This window comes from Chelmon rostratus, chromosome 20, assembly GCF_017976325.1.
Source record: "Chelmon rostratus isolate fCheRos1 chromosome 20, fCheRos1.pri, whole genome shotgun sequence".
NCBI classification, from domain to species: domain Eukaryota; kingdom Metazoa; phylum Chordata; class Actinopteri; order Chaetodontiformes; family Chaetodontidae; genus Chelmon; species Chelmon rostratus.
In genome coordinates, this window is record NC_055677.1 from 8,947,578 (window position 1) to 8,964,320 (window position 16,743).

At 44.2% G+C, this 16,743-nt stretch overlaps 1 protein-coding gene across 9 annotated transcripts in view; it reads left to right on the plus strand.

Annotated features, from left to right (window-relative positions):
• The window catches only part of si:ch211-285f17.1 (sickle tail protein homolog), a 108,359-nt gene that overhangs the window by 17,311 nt on the left and 74,305 nt on the right, over nucleotides 1–16,743 (plus strand). For 3 of the 9 annotated variants that reach the window (XM_041961984.1, XM_041961987.1, XM_041961995.1), the window contains exon 1: nucleotides 4,608–4,983. The exons of 1 other annotated variant lie outside the window; for it this stretch is intronic. In XM_041961984.1, coding sequence (XP_041817918.1) covers nucleotides 4,647–4,983 — 337 coding nt within the window. In that variant the 5' untranslated portion in view covers nucleotides 4,608–4,646. Of the gene's footprint in view, nucleotides 1–4,598; nucleotides 4,984–16,743 lie in introns of those variants that run through there. 5 more of the 9 variants (XM_041961993.1, XM_041961985.1, XM_041961983.1 and 2 more) reach the window with 5 other exon arrangements.

Genomic DNA, 16,743 nt, shown 5'->3' on the forward strand with positions numbered 1-16,743 from the left:
TACTAGGGTGAGAAATTGTTATTCTGAGGAACATTCAAGTTTTACTGTAGCCTCGGTACAAGTTTGACCAAGTTTGCCTCTCAGTCACATGCTTTTCTGGGTTAAATCAACTAAATCTGATGCAGCAATTTCCAATAAATTGTGGATTAAAAGATTATTTTATGGTATTTCTTTTCCCCGTGTGTAATGCAGAGGAGGGAGATTTGCAATCTGTTTTTTTTTGCACATGGTTGGCACCCCAACCCGATGCAGCACTGGTCACCTCTTTCTCAATGCTGCGGTTGTATACGTGTGTATTACTGTAGAGTTTGTGTGCCTTTAGTAACTGATTCAGCGGCTGATACTGAGTGAATGTTACAGTCAGTAATGACTCATGATATGGTTGGGAGGGAGTGCTGAGATGGAATGTAGGAAAAGAAACAACCAACCCCTGAGGGCTTGGAAAACAGACTCAACCTTAATCCTCAGCAGAGAGGTACACAGCTCACCCATCCCCCCGGTTGCTTCCCAAATCCCCCAACCCGAAGTCCAACACAAGCCCTATATAAACCTGGCCTTTGTGTTTATTCTGCTACACCAAGAGGCAGTCACTGAGTAGTTAAAGCCGCTATAATCACTATTTTTATATCAACAATGGATTAAATGACTATATGTATCACACTCATGGGGATGATTCCACAGATAATTACCACCCCTGTCTCGAGGTCCGCAGCTTCACTGTTTTGGTCCGCTCTCGTCAGAGGCGTCTCCAGCTGCAGCAGGCAGCTGTTGCCAGTGAAAAAAGCCCTGATAAACCCACTGCGCACCACCTGCTCAGCACCAAACGGCACACAGACGAAGTTAGCAGCTAGCTGATGAACACAGTGAAGAGTTTATCTGAGTTGGTGAAGAGCAAATTAGGGCTAAAAGGTGAACTAATTTTGGGCTTTTGTTGGATATGACGCCCTAAAATTTTAGAAGCTGCCCCCAAGTGACCCCCTGTATTGCAGGGTTAATGTTGAATTTGCAATAACTCAGTTTGCAAAAACCTATAAGATGATATGGCGAACTTTTACATCCAATATTCACTTATTGCTCTGTTGTTGGTCTCCACCACCTCATGTGGGAAATATCTGTCTCTTCAGCGGCTAACTGCTCGAGCGTGTTCACCAGCTTGTCGCTAATTTTGTCTGTCTTTTGCTGGGCGCGTAGCTATGAGAGCGGTGAGAGGGGACGAAGCTGTAAAAAAGGCAGATTCTGCACATAAAGGAAGCCCACCAATACACTGGCCTGAGCTCAGCTGGTGGGGTGGGAGTCATCTGTGACCTATGCACCCAGTTTAATATTAACCCTCACACGGAAAAGTCAGTTAATTAGAGAAATACCACAGAGGCACTCAGACAACTCTTGCTGAGCCCACCACCCTTCTTAAATATGTCCAACAGCCCCTCCTCCACACACTTAGGAGCCATAAGCAGCTGTACCAGAATTTGTGGGATTTTCTGCCCCTTCGTATTTCCGTGGCCGCCCATCCCAAACGACTGTTCCACAACTGAAACTTCTCAATCCCCAGCTGCCTGCTCCCTGCTTGAAAAGTGAAACAGTAGTTGGCTGTTTGGCATTTGGAAGCGTGGTGCTAGCCAGGGCTAGCTGCTTACACAGCTGTGGGTGGCACTTTTGTCATTCAGGTCTTTGTTGTCAGAGCCAATTTCAGCCCCTCAGATAATCATCTTTCACAAGTTTTTTTTTCTCTTTTTGGTTTTTTTGAAGATGAAATACTTGTGGTTGGTTGTTTTCCACTTCTAGTTTGAAATGCAAATTGATGCCATGCCTGGACAGTGTGTCGACGTCGGGGTTTGCTATTTGATATGTAGACGTACTTTATGATCTATCACATTGCACAAAATCACAGGCTTAATTAGGAAACTCAAATTATATCCATCCCTAAATGCTATGTTATTTAAAGCCTTTGAACCAAGTTCCCGCCGTTTGCCTCCAGTTTGAGCTGGCTTCAAGCCTGGGAGGCATCCAGTCCACACAGAGGGCTTTCATTTACTCCGAGCATGTACACACACACACACACAAATAGCCATGTAACCATAGTATGAGCGTTACCATTCACTCACACACTGAAACCTATATGGAGTCTGCGTTTTTTCTTGGTCAACCTTTTTTAGGATTGACATAATCCTTAGTACTACGACGCTGTAAACATTGGCGAACTCAGCCAAAGCGGTGACGCACAAATATAATCTGGCGCAATTCTAATATTTAATCTTATGCAAATGTCTCTATCTTCTTTACTCTTTCTCTCGTTCAAAAATCCATCAGACATGCAGCGTCTCCCATGAGGTTCTTAGCCCTCCGATTTGTCAGCGAACTATTCATTGGCAAAGTATGTAGGTCAATCTGCTTTGCTTTTTATCTAAAGCCACACGGATATGTAGCAATATGATTAATATTTCATATCTATATGATCAGTGATGGCTGTCGTAGTGTTCAGAGGGTTTAGTTGTCTAAAAGGCAATCGTCAGGGAGGAGGGAAGCTTGGTGTGGAGGAATTGGTAAAATCTTCTGCACAGTGCACATCTGAGTGCACTCTAAATCCCTGCATAAACATCTAACATATACATCAGTGTATAATCATGCCTTACAGTTCCAAACACAGCAGTAGATAAAAGAATACTAAATGTGGCTTTTCTGGCCCTTTTAACTGGGATGGTTTGTGATATCTGAGTGACACAGCGCCAGTTCAGAGAGAGAAACTAAGCCAGTGGTCCAGTCCAATGCGGATTGTTGCTCTTTTATAACGTGTTGCCTGGACACGGTTGATCCTTTTGCTCACTGTAATCCATTTTCTGGTGTTTAGTCAGTGAGCACGCATTGGCGTCCCTGTGCGTTACATCACATGTCCATTTCGCATGCTGCGGCACATCAAGTGTCGCGGGCTCTGCGCTTGCAGCAGGGCGACCTGTCTGCAGAGTGAATGAATTAGACAAGTTCTTAGGATTGTGGTCTACTTTCCAGAGTCGGCCTGTGTCAGCAAAATGTGTTTTTACACCAAGAAACAGACGGGTTCTCACTTTCTTTATGAAAAAAAAGTGGCCATTAAATCTTTCTTTAATGGTTCAGAGTTGTTGTTTTTGCACTTTCTACTCCACCAACAATGATTCATACTTTATTGTGCTTGTCTGGCAATGATCACTGTGAACTGCAGAGGAAATTTCTGTGGGTCAGACAATTGTTCCAAGCATTTTGTCAGAAGAGAAGAAATGTTTGGGCTTCATGAGGGTTGAATTTTTGGGGGGATGAGAAGTGGATTTGTTTTGTTTTTTTTTTGTCAGGACAGAGGGTAAGAGGAAGAGAAGCATCTCGGAGCTCTGATCTTTTCTTCCTTGCTGTTTCTCTCCCAGCCAACTTCTGCTGTATTTTTTTCTTGTCACAGATGATGTCTTCAGTGCAGGAGATCAGAACGGCTCCGCTGTGTGTCTCTTGTATACACACACACACACACACACACACGCTCCCCTCCTTTGCGCTCTTTTAATTCCCTGCAAATTCCACCAGTGAGTGAAAGGCTTGGTGTGTTGTATTGTGCATGTGTGTGTGTGAGTGTGTGTGTGCATTCCTGCCTCTGGTAGCCTGAACATCTCATCACATGTGAGGAGAACAGGCTGTGAGACGGAAAGAGAAAAAGATGACTACAGAGGAAAGAGGGAAAATAGGACGAGGTGAAGCCAGTGATTGTACCCGAGTGTGGCTCTGAGCGGTCGGCTGATGACGTGAAGCGCTGCACACACATCTGGAACAGCTTGAGCAGCTGCACCTGAAGAGAAGGGCTCCTCCGCGAAACCTCTGCCGGCACTTTCTCTTTCTCCCCCGTGCCCTTCTTCTTCTTTTTTTTTTTTTTCTTGCTTGTCTCTAAATCTTATCCTCTCCGGTCTCCGCCTGCTGGAGCGCTGGAATGGTTACCCGCTGAGCATCAGCGAAGAACAACGAGTTAACCGAAGCGAAAGAGAAGAGCGGAGAGAACGCACAAGAGGACAGTAACATGGGAAATAATTATTAGGCATGAGGTAGGAGAAGTTGACAACCATGTTGTGAGTGCAAGTGAAGGAGAGGGGGAGCACGAGGGATTTACAAAAAAAAGAGAGAGAGATGGAGAAGGAGAGAGTGTGAAAGACGAGAGAAAGAGAGGCGGAGAGGGGATTTAAAAGCCGGAATGCGCTGACATTGGAGACCTGAGTTTCTGTTTGCATTTGGCACAGCACGTCCTGTCACTCCACAGGTTTATCCACATATACACTAATTTATCAGCACGCACACACACACACACACACACACACACACACACACACACACTACACACTGTTTGCTTTGGAGGATGATCCCAGGAGGCCATGCCAGGAGAAGAGAACACCTTCCAAGGAGCTATTAACCTCCCACCCCTCACCCTCAGCTCACCTCCCACCCGGCTTCCCAAAAGTGCCCTCCCTCTGGCCCTCTCAGCCTACCTGCACTAGTCACAACACGCTGGAGCTGGAGCTGAAGAGTCGCAGAGTCGAGCTCGCTGAGAGCTGAGAAACCCTGGATTGCCCACGGGACGCGGCTGCAGTCACTCTGGCTGAGAAAGACTGAGGAGCTTTACTTATCCGCCGACCTGCAGGATGTCCAAAGCCTCCAGGCTGGCCCGCCCACCGTCATTAGGGGCCGGATCCAAGCTGCCGTCCCCCAGGAAGGAATGCCCTGGCACTGCCGCTGCGGCCGGCCGAGCCCGGGTGCTGAGCGTGGGGGAAAAGCTGATGAGGGCAGGTAGCGATGGCATCCTGAGCAGACAGAAGTCTTTAACGGCCGCTGTGCCACAGGACAAAGCACAGAGGGAGACCCAGACTGAGACTCAGGCCCCCAGCCAGAGTCCATGTGAGAAGGGCCAAAATATGGAAGCAGTCCCCCCCAAGAGCAGGATCAGCCCACCTAAAGCCTCAAGTCAAGGCTCTGTGCACAGTAAGTAATGCACCCAACTTCATAATCCGAATTCCAACTTGTCTCCAATGACCTTTAGGTCTTCTTTTTTCAAACATGTGATCTCTTCACATGAGAAACTTTGATTTTCAGTCTGTGTAATTGCATGCTTAGAGTGCATCAACAGATTTCAAAGTTCAGTTGTAATTCAAATGTCATTTCCCCCCCAACACCGAACTGGGTAGCGTGATACGGTTTGCCCTCCTTCAACTCATCTCTCATCATTCGTTGGTCAGTTCAGCATGTAGGGGATTAGGCTTTTTCTGCTTGTCATGTGTCCCCTGTAATGCGACTTCATTGTGTTGTGTACCATATGGATTAGCTCTTCTTGGGTTATCTGAGATCTCCTTCCTACCCTGCGGCAAACCATGGGATTGTCATGTCAAGCATCTACAATTAAGAGGCACAAGGACCAAAAATAGCGCTGTGTTAAAAAAAATGCAAGGGTCTGCTCTGGGGTGAGCATGTTGCAGCACAAAAACATTGCACAGCAGTTTATTCTATTTGACAGTGGCAATAATTTTGTTTTCCATGTTGACAATTGTGAGATAAACAGTGTTCCTTTAACAAGGTATTCTATCAGGGATGCACACTTGCAATGATTGGCCAAACTAATCCCTTGCCTGATGACGCTGCAATTAGTTTTGAGCGTTTCTGCATTTTTTGCTGGATGAGCCTACATTTCCCCCCCTGGTTCCTTGTGCATCCATAAGCTGTGCCAGCGCATGTGTCTCATTGAAATGAATGAGGAAGCTTACTTTTTTGACGCAGTGCTACTGTCGCTGTGAATGTGGCCTTGATGGAGGAGAGAGGAATAACTGCTCGCGGGATCTCTGTCACTATCCGAGTGCCTCCCGGTGCTCTGTGGGGTGAAGATTAAGAAATGGGGGCCAAGAGGTTGAGGAAAGTGGTCTTATCATTCCCATTTGGCCTTCTCACCAGATTCCCAGCTCTGCAGGACGCCAGCTTTCATGGTTTTGTCAGTTCACTGTCGTCTCACACTCTCAAAGGCAACTTGACCAAGATTGTTCAGAGGATGAATTTGTGCTTACACTGTGAGCAGCTGTTCAGAGTCTGATTGACAGGCCGGCCATTTTTTTTTTTTTTTTTGCCCCACCGTTGACATGTTTCCTGTCAATCGCTCGTGAATCACACTTGAGTGTTCAGCTTGTACTCAAAGACAGCAGTTGGGGAGTCTAGGGGGGGGGTTCAAGTGTGTAGATGAAGGCAACAGGGGTGAGTCAAGTAAGAGAGTGACAGAAGGAGGTCAGGAATGTGAGCAGGGCATGCTGGGAAATCAACAGGTCTCGAGCTGTGTCTGTGTGTGAGTTCCTCCCTGCAGTAAAGACAGGTTATGGGTTGTAAGGGGGCAGGTTTGCACTGGAAACCAGATGTTCTTGTCTGCGCTGCTTCCATTCTCTTCATTGCACAAATAAATGGCCTTTCTGCAGAGCTGATTCACTACTCAAGGTTCGGGGTCAGTGTGCCTTCAGTTCATTTGGTACAAAATGTGAGTTGAAGCAACATTGATGGAGTTAGGTAAACTTTCCTTCAAAAAAGAATCTGAAATCGGACCTAGAAATGTTAATGGAACATGTGTATTCATCTAAGAAAGTGATCCAACCCTTCTTTTTACCATCTATATCTCGACATCTTCCTTCGCTTGTCTTTTTTCTCATGTCCTCCCTCGCTTTTCTTTTGCTGACTTTCTAGTGTCTCTTTGTCTTTCTTCCCTCTTACACCCTCTCCACTTTTGTTTCTCTCTGCGTCTGTCTCCTCTTCATGCCTTTTTGGGTTTTTTTTTTGCCTGTCGTGTTTTGACAGCGGATGAATCAGTTATTGAAGGATGCCACGTCCGCCCACACGCACAAACGCATAAACTCACAAAAGACCATCAAAAAGAATAAATGAACTGTGTGTACTGTGCATTTCGCCTCTGTCCTAGTGTGCATTTTTAAGTGTGAGTTTGGAGACATGGAGAACTCTGTGCACTTCTTGTTACGGACTGTAACTTTGAAGTTCCACATTGAAAAGGCAGTGCTCCAACAGTCCAGTCTCTCTAGAAACTAGCTATACAGTAGCCGGCTTCCAAAACCCTTTGATATGTAACACTTTATTTTTACATGCCATGCAAGGTCTTCATGTTGGGGAACTGCTGTTGGCTACATGGAGCCATGTGCTGCTTCAGTATTTGGATTTTAAATAGGCCAACACAATTAAATACCCTTTCACTGCAGGCTAATGGGCAGCTCATCATATTCCCGATGCACTTATGGCTTGTATACAAACAAGGGTGGTTAATGTGGGGGGTTCAGACTGTGCCAGGTCTCCATCTCCCCAGCTAATGCCAGTTACAGGGCATGACGGCAGCTAAAGCACAGGCCCACAGGGTCACACAGAGCTGATGCACACTGCGCTGGCAGACGATAAGTGCGTGTGACAGGTGACATTTCCACTGTGTGAAAGCTTCAGAGCTGACTGCTGCTCGCCAAAGGGCCCAATTTCAGTCTTAAAGTGGCAGCTTCCACCAAAAGTGGAATCCGTTTGACATTTTCTGTCCAGACAGCGTACAACATGAGTCTCAAGTACAGATTCGAGCTCTTTTGATACTGTATGACATTGTGACAAAACGCTGATCAGCAACAGTTTGGCTTCTTCCTTCAGGCATCTCTTATCCAGGATGCACATCTTTATATGCAAACTTCATTTATTATCATATACACTCCATGATAAAAGCATGTGGACACTCGAACATTACTCAAACATCTGATTTTGAACATATCACTCCAAAACCTCAAGAGCCTCCACCCTTCTGAGAAGGCTTCCCACAAGATTATAAACCTGGCTGCAGGGATTTGGTCCCATTCAGCATGAAGAGCATTAGTGAGGCTGTGTGTTGGCAGATAAAGTTTATAGATCAATAAAAGTAAGATATGGAGTATTTGGTCCTGTGCTCTTCAGTTGCTTTAAAGTGAGCAGCCACTGCAGCCAAAAGTCACAATTAGGAGATAATGCTAAATGCTATAGCGTAAGAAGAGAAGAGTCAACAAGTGTGTGCACTCACTCTGTAGTGTCAGGTACACAGCAATGGCTACCTAAACTTATCTTAAATGAAGAAAAGGCAACACTTGCACACTTATTCCATGCCACAAAAGTTTCAGTCCCACTTGAATCTTCCTCAAGTCAGAATGTTTGAGCCACACCATAAGTTTAGAGCAGTTTTTAGTGCGTTTCGTCACTCACTATTTCAAATTTTTCATTTGTAAGAGGAAGAAGGTGTTATTACCTCTCTAAAAAGCTATGTAGGCTAACTTTATTGCTTCCCATCATTAAAGAGCCAGATGCAAACATCAGCACAGATTACTGTAAACTACCTGGGCATGGCTTGCCCAGTCGATGACAACATCTGGAAAGGTTAAGGACTTGACCTCTCTGTTGCTCTCCTATCTGAGATTTCTCCAAACCTCCCAGACTCTTTCCTCGCTTTGTGTCTGGATCAACTTGAAAGTAGTTCACCTCTTGTGAAACCACATGTGTCCTTTGATCCCGTGCCCCATCACGCAAGGAGCTGTTTCGAGATGCTCTGGCGATAAAGTCACTGCTCAGATTTTTCGGATGACCTCACCTTCTGGTGATTGAGGAGGTGAGTCAATTGAAGAAACAGCGAGCCCCATGATTGGGGGTGCGAGGGCGCTTCATCCAGACAAGGCTATGTCGTGCTGCGTTATGTTGTTTCTTGCCTGATATGGTTTTGCAAGATTCGTTACCACATCAGTATGTGCAGAGTTGCTTCAGCTTGTTTTCAAGTGTCATGGTTTATTAGGACATTTCAGCCCTGAGTATGTTAATGTACATGTGTACTTCTGCCTGTTGACAGCAGCGTTAACAGCGTATGGCTATGAATCACTGGCTGGAGAAGTGTTACATGCTTCTACACGCTCACTGTATAATACTGTGTCAGGTTTGCTCAAAACACTCACTGTTGATAGTCTGAGTGGTGCGTATCTATGGCTGACTTTTCTTTCGCTGATGCTGTCTTACTTCCTTTTGGGAAGCTGAAAAAAAAAACAGCTTAGCGTAATGGGAATGAGTTTGAGGATTGGGATGTGATCACCCGTTTCTTTGACACTGGAGCCAAGAGTAGGGATTACATTAATTGCAGCCTCTCGTGACTCTTTAAACCCCCAGTTGTCTCGTTGGGTTTTTTTCTTCTTTGACAACTATCAGGCAGACTGCAAGCGTCATTAAGATTGTGGAAAACTCCACATCAATTGGCCCACAAAAAGGGATATTCAGGCGCTATTCTTCAGAAATCCATTTTAATGACCTTTTTATGTACGTATCTGTTGCAGAATTGGATCGTTTCCAAATTTCTGACACTGTCTGCGCTGTCTTGAATGTGCCAAACGGGAATTGGAGAGAGTTCGTTCTTTTGATATATCCAGACTTCCCCTTTTTTGGTGATTGAGCTGACAAATTGAGGTCTGTAAGAAGGAGGCTGATTTTAAGGAAACAACACCCCCCCCACACACACACACGCACGCACTTTCACTTTGAATCGAGCAATCACAAACTTTAACTGTATGGATTCGTACCATTTGCTTCCTGTTGCCTTCACACCTGTTGCAAGAGAAATTTACAAGACTGTCTCAATGGTGTCTGCAAGAAGACCACAGGAGAGCAGCAGCAAAACAGCAGAAACGAGGAGTTTTAAAACGCGAGTCAGAATGTAAGTGAAAGGGAAAGGCATTTATTTTCTATTTAGTCGGTTCCTCTATTGACTGAAGTCAATTAGGAGTTTCTAAAGAGCTTTTCCTCCAAATGCCACGAGGTAGGAAGCGATGATGCCTCGATGTTTTCTCAGCTGTGGGAGACAACTCACCTTTGTCTTTGGCTCGTCAATAAGTACCCAGCGACTGGAGAGAAGTCCAGTGAGTCATCAGAAGCATGGGAGTAGGTGAGTTAATGATGTGTTCACGGACCTGGGGCCTTTGTTCAGAAGATGGGTGGATGTGACTCATCCCTTCAAACAGAAACAGGCAGTAATCGGGCCAGTGAGCAAGGAGAAAGAGCTCTGGTTATGTGGCTACTCATGAGTGTGTATTGTATGTCCCCCTGTTGGGTCTGGTGTGTGTTTTTCTTTTGGGGTGTAGCTTGAGGCAATGTTGCTTCTTCCTGATTCCTGAGGCTGAGACAGCCGAGGGGATTGGCTTTCTCTCCATGTCAGATTAAGGATAAAACAAAAGCCTTAATCTCTTTAATGCCCACCCTGACTTCAAGTCCCAAGGTTTTTAACTTGTTGAAGTCAAACTGATAACCACGTCTGCATCTTTTACATATTTACTTTCCTGTGTGGTCTGTCGGTTTGGCTTCGAGTCTTCAAAGCTAATACTGCAAATGTGGCATGAAATTCCTTCAAACCCAGACATCTCGATGCTAAATTGTTTTCTCAATTTAATGTAATGCGTGTGCTTGTTCTAGCCCAAAGCATAAATGTGGTTAATTCACCCATCTACGCGGTGTAAGCGGATGCGAAGACCTCCCTCAGGGTTTCCTCTCAAAGTCAGAGTCGGCAGAGAAATCGATATCTCCACCTCCCCTCTTAAACCCTTTTGACCTCCAGGCGATCCTGGTGTGGTGTGGTATGTGTGTTTGTGCGTGTGTGTGTTGGTCTGTTTGTCTGTGTGGGCATGCACGGACGAGCACACACACGTCGCTGTATGCACAAACTGCTAAATATTCACATACTTTTATCTCCGTCGTTCAGAAGACACAAATTGAATCTCCAGCTGTGTTCGTTTCTTTCACGTCGACATGTTTTTCAGGGGGAAGGGTTTTTCATTTATACTTGTATGTAACATTAATATTTAGTTTTGCTGGCGGTACCCATCTGTGATCATCTGTGAGAAGAATATTTGGATCAGGTCATTAAAATAATTTTGTGTCCATGTAGAATACCGATTAGAAGAGATGTTGCACCGGAGTTGAGTTCAAGGTTGGATGAAATTAATGGAGGAGTTTGGCGTTTTCTGGAGTAAGCTAATTCACCTTCTAGCAGAGAGTTCAATGAGGAGATCGATGCCACCCTGCAGCACGCTATATGCTACACATGCAGCTGACCCCGGGGTTGATTAGCATAGCTAGCATAAAGGCTGGGAACAGGTGGAAAATAAGCCTGCTAGCTCAAAGTTCACACTGCATCTCATAGTAATGCACGCACAAATCAGCTAAACACGAAAGCAAAATGTAAAAAAAAAGATGTGGTTTTACCTTGAGCTACCGGTTCTTATCCGTGACGAGGCTATGGAGCTAAAGCTAGGAGACGGTTATCTTAGGTTATCACAAGGAGACAGGAAGCATGGGAGAAATGGCTAACCCAGTTCTCTCCAGTGTTCAAAAATACACCTGCAAAACTCAGCAATTAACATCCTCGTATCTTGTTTATTTAATGTGTGCACAAACCGATGTATGAAACAAGTTCTAGTTTTTACCGTGAGTTTTGAGTTAACTATTTTTCGAACGACCGGCGGACGAGCGCAGTGACTTCCTGGAGTCCTGTCTTGTACAAAATCATGACAACGTTTTAGTTTGTGTACGTAATGAACAAACAAAATATGTAATAATACGTATGTAATAAATAAGCGAAACACAATGATTACGTTTACAGGCCTACTAATACTAAAATGCCTTGTTCCTACTAAGATGCTTACATGGCTAATAAAAATGAATATTCCACTCATAGCCTCGTTTACAGGCAGCCGTGCATACTCTGATTAATGAACACAGCCTACTTCTTTCATTCGTTGAACCACTTTCTTGAAAAGTTCAGTGTTGCGATATTTGCGCATATCTAAAAGCCTGTTGCTACCCAGGCCTTTCAATATATAAAAGTAGGTGCCTTTTGCCTACCGACCAGAAATGTGAGCTTTTATTTTGTGTTGGTTAGGCAATGCACAGAGCTTATAGATGTCGAATGGTGTCATCCTACTGTATAGAGAGTGTAGAAGTGGACCACATGATCCACCATGGGAAAGCTAATGGGGAAGATGATTATAAGACATGTGATGTGGCTGTAGGCAGGAGTGAATGTAGGATGAACAAGGCCCATGTGATGTTGTGTGACGTGATATGATGTGATGAGCAATTTACTAGATTCCATCTCAGCTTCGCATGACTGAGACGACCACACTTTTACTGCTTTCCATGAACTGCAGTTATTCTTTATGTGAGTTTGTTTCAGGGTCAAGACCAGAAATTTGCCACTCCGTCTGGGAGTCACTAGACTAAGGGAGTGTTTGCATCACCTCAAGCCCTGACAAGCATGAAAGTGAAGCTGTGAAATCCTGGGTCAGAGAGGTTTAGGGCCTTCTGACCTCTAGCTGACACTGTGTGGCTAAATGTCCTCATAATCATATCTAGAATTACAAAAATCAATCACTGCTCCAAAGTTGTGTCAAGAGGTTTGAGTCAAACCACGTTCTCTCTCCTGTAGTTTAGGATGTTCTGTTGGGTCGACGTGGTCTGTTCAGAGAATATAGAATAGTGCTTTTTCTCTTTTGAAGTGTCTCTTTTTGTGAAGGTCACTTCCCAAACAATAACTTCAATGAGCTCAGTAGAAGCGCTGGTTTTGAGATGTCTGACAGGGCATAAAGCTTTTAAGGGCATTTCTCCAAAGCATAGTCACGGTTTATGGTCAAGGAATGTGCGGCGACACAAAAAGTCATGTCTCTATTCATTGTTGAGGACAGAACAGGCACTTATCTGGTTTATTTCTTGGTTTATGGCTGACATGGCTATATCATACGTCATGTCCACACTGGAATAGAATACCTTCACTTTCTGCTCAGTAAATACTAGTTAGAAATTCAAAAATAGAAGCATCATGCATGTCTGGAGCACCATGGTAATTTTGGATTTTCCTGTTCACATTACCCTGTTTTCTGTGCCACTTTTCTGCAACAGCAGCTTCTAGCGCATCAAAACTGCTGAACATGACAACAGCCTGTGAACGTACAGTACCTGGCGTGACAGTCAATTCTTACGATGCAGCTCGTTGATGACTCCTCATCTGTGATCCAAGCATGAGACTCCACATATGAGCACACAAACAGCAGATACATTTCTTAGCATCCCGTGTCAATGTCACGCTTCAGCCAGAGAAGACCGTTGAATTCTCAGCGGCCTTTTATAATGCTGCGATGCAATTAAGTGCAGAGAATAAAGACTGAAAATAAGTTCCTGGGTTGGGAGTGTGTGGCTCCAGCAGGAGCAACACATTACCCTTGTGTTTTAGCCAAGGCGCTGGCTCGTAAAGGTTATTGATGATGTACACCATGTGATACGAGCGCTGAGCAGGATGAGGCGGCATTAAATCTCACTGATGTATGGTCTTCTTTTTTCTCTCTCTGTCCTGGGAGAGGGAGGCTGAAGGATGAAGAGGAGAAATTAAAAAGTTGCAGGAGGATAAAAAAAAAAAAAGCCACAGAGAGCTGGTCCATACTTTGCTTTTGATTCTGTCCTTTTTGTTTCTTGGCTGCATCATTTCTTGGTCACGGTTCATGTGTGAGTGTGTGTGTGTGTGTGTGTGTGTGTGTGTGTGTGTGTGTGTGTGTGTGTTGACTTGCAGTCACAGTGCTGAGAGCGCAACACACACTTCAGACAGGTGCATGTATCAACGTGTATTTAATAAAGGTGCACACGGACCAGGATGTGGGAAAAGAGTGTTTACCCACAGTTGTAGCTACATGTGTGGTTGTTATGGAGGTTTTTATCGACCCCTCTGATAGTGTCTGTTTCCCAGCAGCAACTCAGCTTTTCACAAGAATGCGCCCTACGCTGTGGCTACTATACCTGCCACAATGCATGGATAATCAATCATGCCTCAAGTAGAAGTGAGTGAGCCTCTCTTTTGGCAGAGGGCAGCTTTAGGTTTGCAAGATGAGACACGTAAATTGTACTCTGCAACTGGTGCTGCGACTGTTGCTCTGTCTAATTATGAAACTGATAACTCAGGCATTCCCCCTCTGTTTGAGGAGTGTGTTGAACTCTGTCAGCGTTTGCTCAACAAAAAAAAATCCAGACTGCGTTTATTTGCAAAGGCAAACTGTTCCAGTTTCTCCTCAGACTCAGTAGCTTGTGTGTGGTTTTGCTTTTAGAAATAGATGCCAGGAGTCAAGAGAGGGTTTTTGTTTATTTATTTATTTTTTTGTGGGAGTCTCTAAGTGTTTATGAGCTGTGCTGCTTCTGCCTTTCGGTAGTGAGTGTAATGAACACAGTATTCATAACTAACAAGTCAAGAAGACTTTTCATTGGCAGTGTAACATATGGATGGTATATTATTGGATTTCATTAAGGCAAGGATAGGCAGCTTTATTTATATAGCAGGGCAATCCAAAGGGCTTTACATAGGCAAAGCAGAGCAATAGAATGGCATTTAAAAACAATAAGCAATTAAAAACACAATAACATGTCATCAATTATGTAGAAAATAAAATGAGATTGTGAAAAGTAGATTAAATAAAGCCACAAATTAAATAAAAAGGTAATGCAGTTTGTGTACGGATCGAGATCTGATCTATGCTTATCTCGGCCCCAGCGAGGGCCTTCAGGCCAAAGTAATCACATTCATTATAAATTAATTAGAAAGATAGAGATTTAGGGGATGTATCACGGTGCTCCAAATCAACAAGGAAGCAGCCGAGTGCACCAAGTGCTTGTTCTTAAAGGGCGCAGTGCTGATGATCAGACGGCGGCAACATCCCGCCGGTTAATAACCATGTGTGCGGTCCTAAATGTGGCTAAAACAAAAATAATTGAGTCCATTTTTAAATGTACCTCGTTTGCCAGCAGAACGGACAGACATTGTCACAGGCTCAGCGGGGTCTCAGCCTGTCACAGTTAACGTAATGACTGTCGGGCCCAGAGAACACCCTCGCCCTGCTCCGAAGCCATTAAGCTCACCGTGAACCGTGTGCACTGAATTATAAATTCCTGGTTGTGTGCGTTCTGTAAATGATTAAGGGGGCAAATTCATAACACAGATACCTGTTTCTATCAGTCCGTCCTCAATTATTTGTCTGACTTTGCCATTTTGCCTCTAATTCAACACCTAATTGTATTTTTACATCCTTGTTTCTGAAATCATGCTTTCTTTGACCTATTAATAGTGCTGACAATCAGTATGAGCGCCTGAGAATATAGATATTCAGGTTGTCTGTTCTTCAGACCGACATGTTCGTGCAGAATCACAGGAAAAAAATGTAAGATTTATCCCCACTGCACCACAATGTGAGCTCATTGCAGCTGGAAATAAAACAGACTTCCTGGCCACATATGGAATCCCTCATCTTTAGCTTTTGATAGTGAGCAGGTTTCCTATCACTTCATGTAATTACACCTCACAACACTTCAGCGAAAGTGTGCTGAGTCTCTTCCACTCCACAGAGGAGGGTTCAATAGCTGCTGGCATGCAGCGCCCCCAGCTGTACGGCTAATAGGATTTCAAGTTGAACTTGGATTCATTATGCCCACACTGGAGTTCCAGTCCTCATGTAGCTTTATGCCTCTCATGCGGTTTGTCAAAGAGTTTGATTTGACGTTTATTCATTTTATCCCTGCTAGCACAGCTTGTTCAATTAGGCTGTGACTAAAAACTTCACTTTTTTTGCCAAGTTTCCTTTCCCCTGAATATGAAATACTGAGATGGGTTTGACAGCCGCCCTGTGCCTCTGAGCATCTTTGGTATATTCTTACAGTATTAAACACTAGAAACTTTGAATCAGGGATCTAATGTACTCCTCCCCCACCCTCTCTTAAATCTGGGGATTTTTCAAAAGGAGAATAATACGGTTTGGCTTTGTGATGAAGTCACTGGTAAGACACGCATGCTTTCCAGCTAGGCAGCTAAAGCTATCATGAGACTGACGCAGCATTTTAGCCTGAGCTGTGGGGAAAGAATGGGGGGGGGCTAAACTGATGCTAACAGCTGGAGATTTAATTCTTCACAGAAAACTGGGATGCACACAAGAATTTTGGGACCATGGATTTCTCCAAACCCACCATTTTTTTTGTTTGAGTTTTATCTCCAGCCCTGCTACGCTTATTCCGACTCATCACAAGAATTAAATCAAAAAGGGTGAATATGTTATCAATTCTGGAGTAGTGGGAGTTGGACGGGAGCAAATTTAATAGACCGTTCAACCAAGTGACAGGATAAAAAGATTTAATCCCTTCATTACTATACTTTTGATACTGTTCCAAGAGAAACAGTGGAAATACATTTTAAATCAGATTATTTTGGCTGTGCAAGAAGTCAATTGTTTGCATCCATTATTTGTCGAGTCTGTTTCTTGGCTGCAATTGTCTACTTGAATTATACTCAGCCAAGCAACCATTTGTCATGATCCCTCCCCGCCAATTTTGCAAGACGCCCAGCAGAAGAATGTAGATGGGTTGTGATAGGCATCAGAAACTCTTATCTAACATCCCATGTTATGTAATATTTGATTTCTTATGACCAGAGAGACTGGGGAAAAAGACAATGTTAGGCACAACGGGCAAAACCCATCCTGATGTTATACAACAGGCGGCGAGACAAGGATGGAAATCAAATATGATCATTTTTGAAAAGGGGCGGTGTGCATTTTTTTTGCAGCACCATTTCTAAATTTTTCAGCCGTGTCCCACCTTGACAAGGGCGCAGCTTCATAGATACATCAACACATGCACCAGGAAAGATGATGC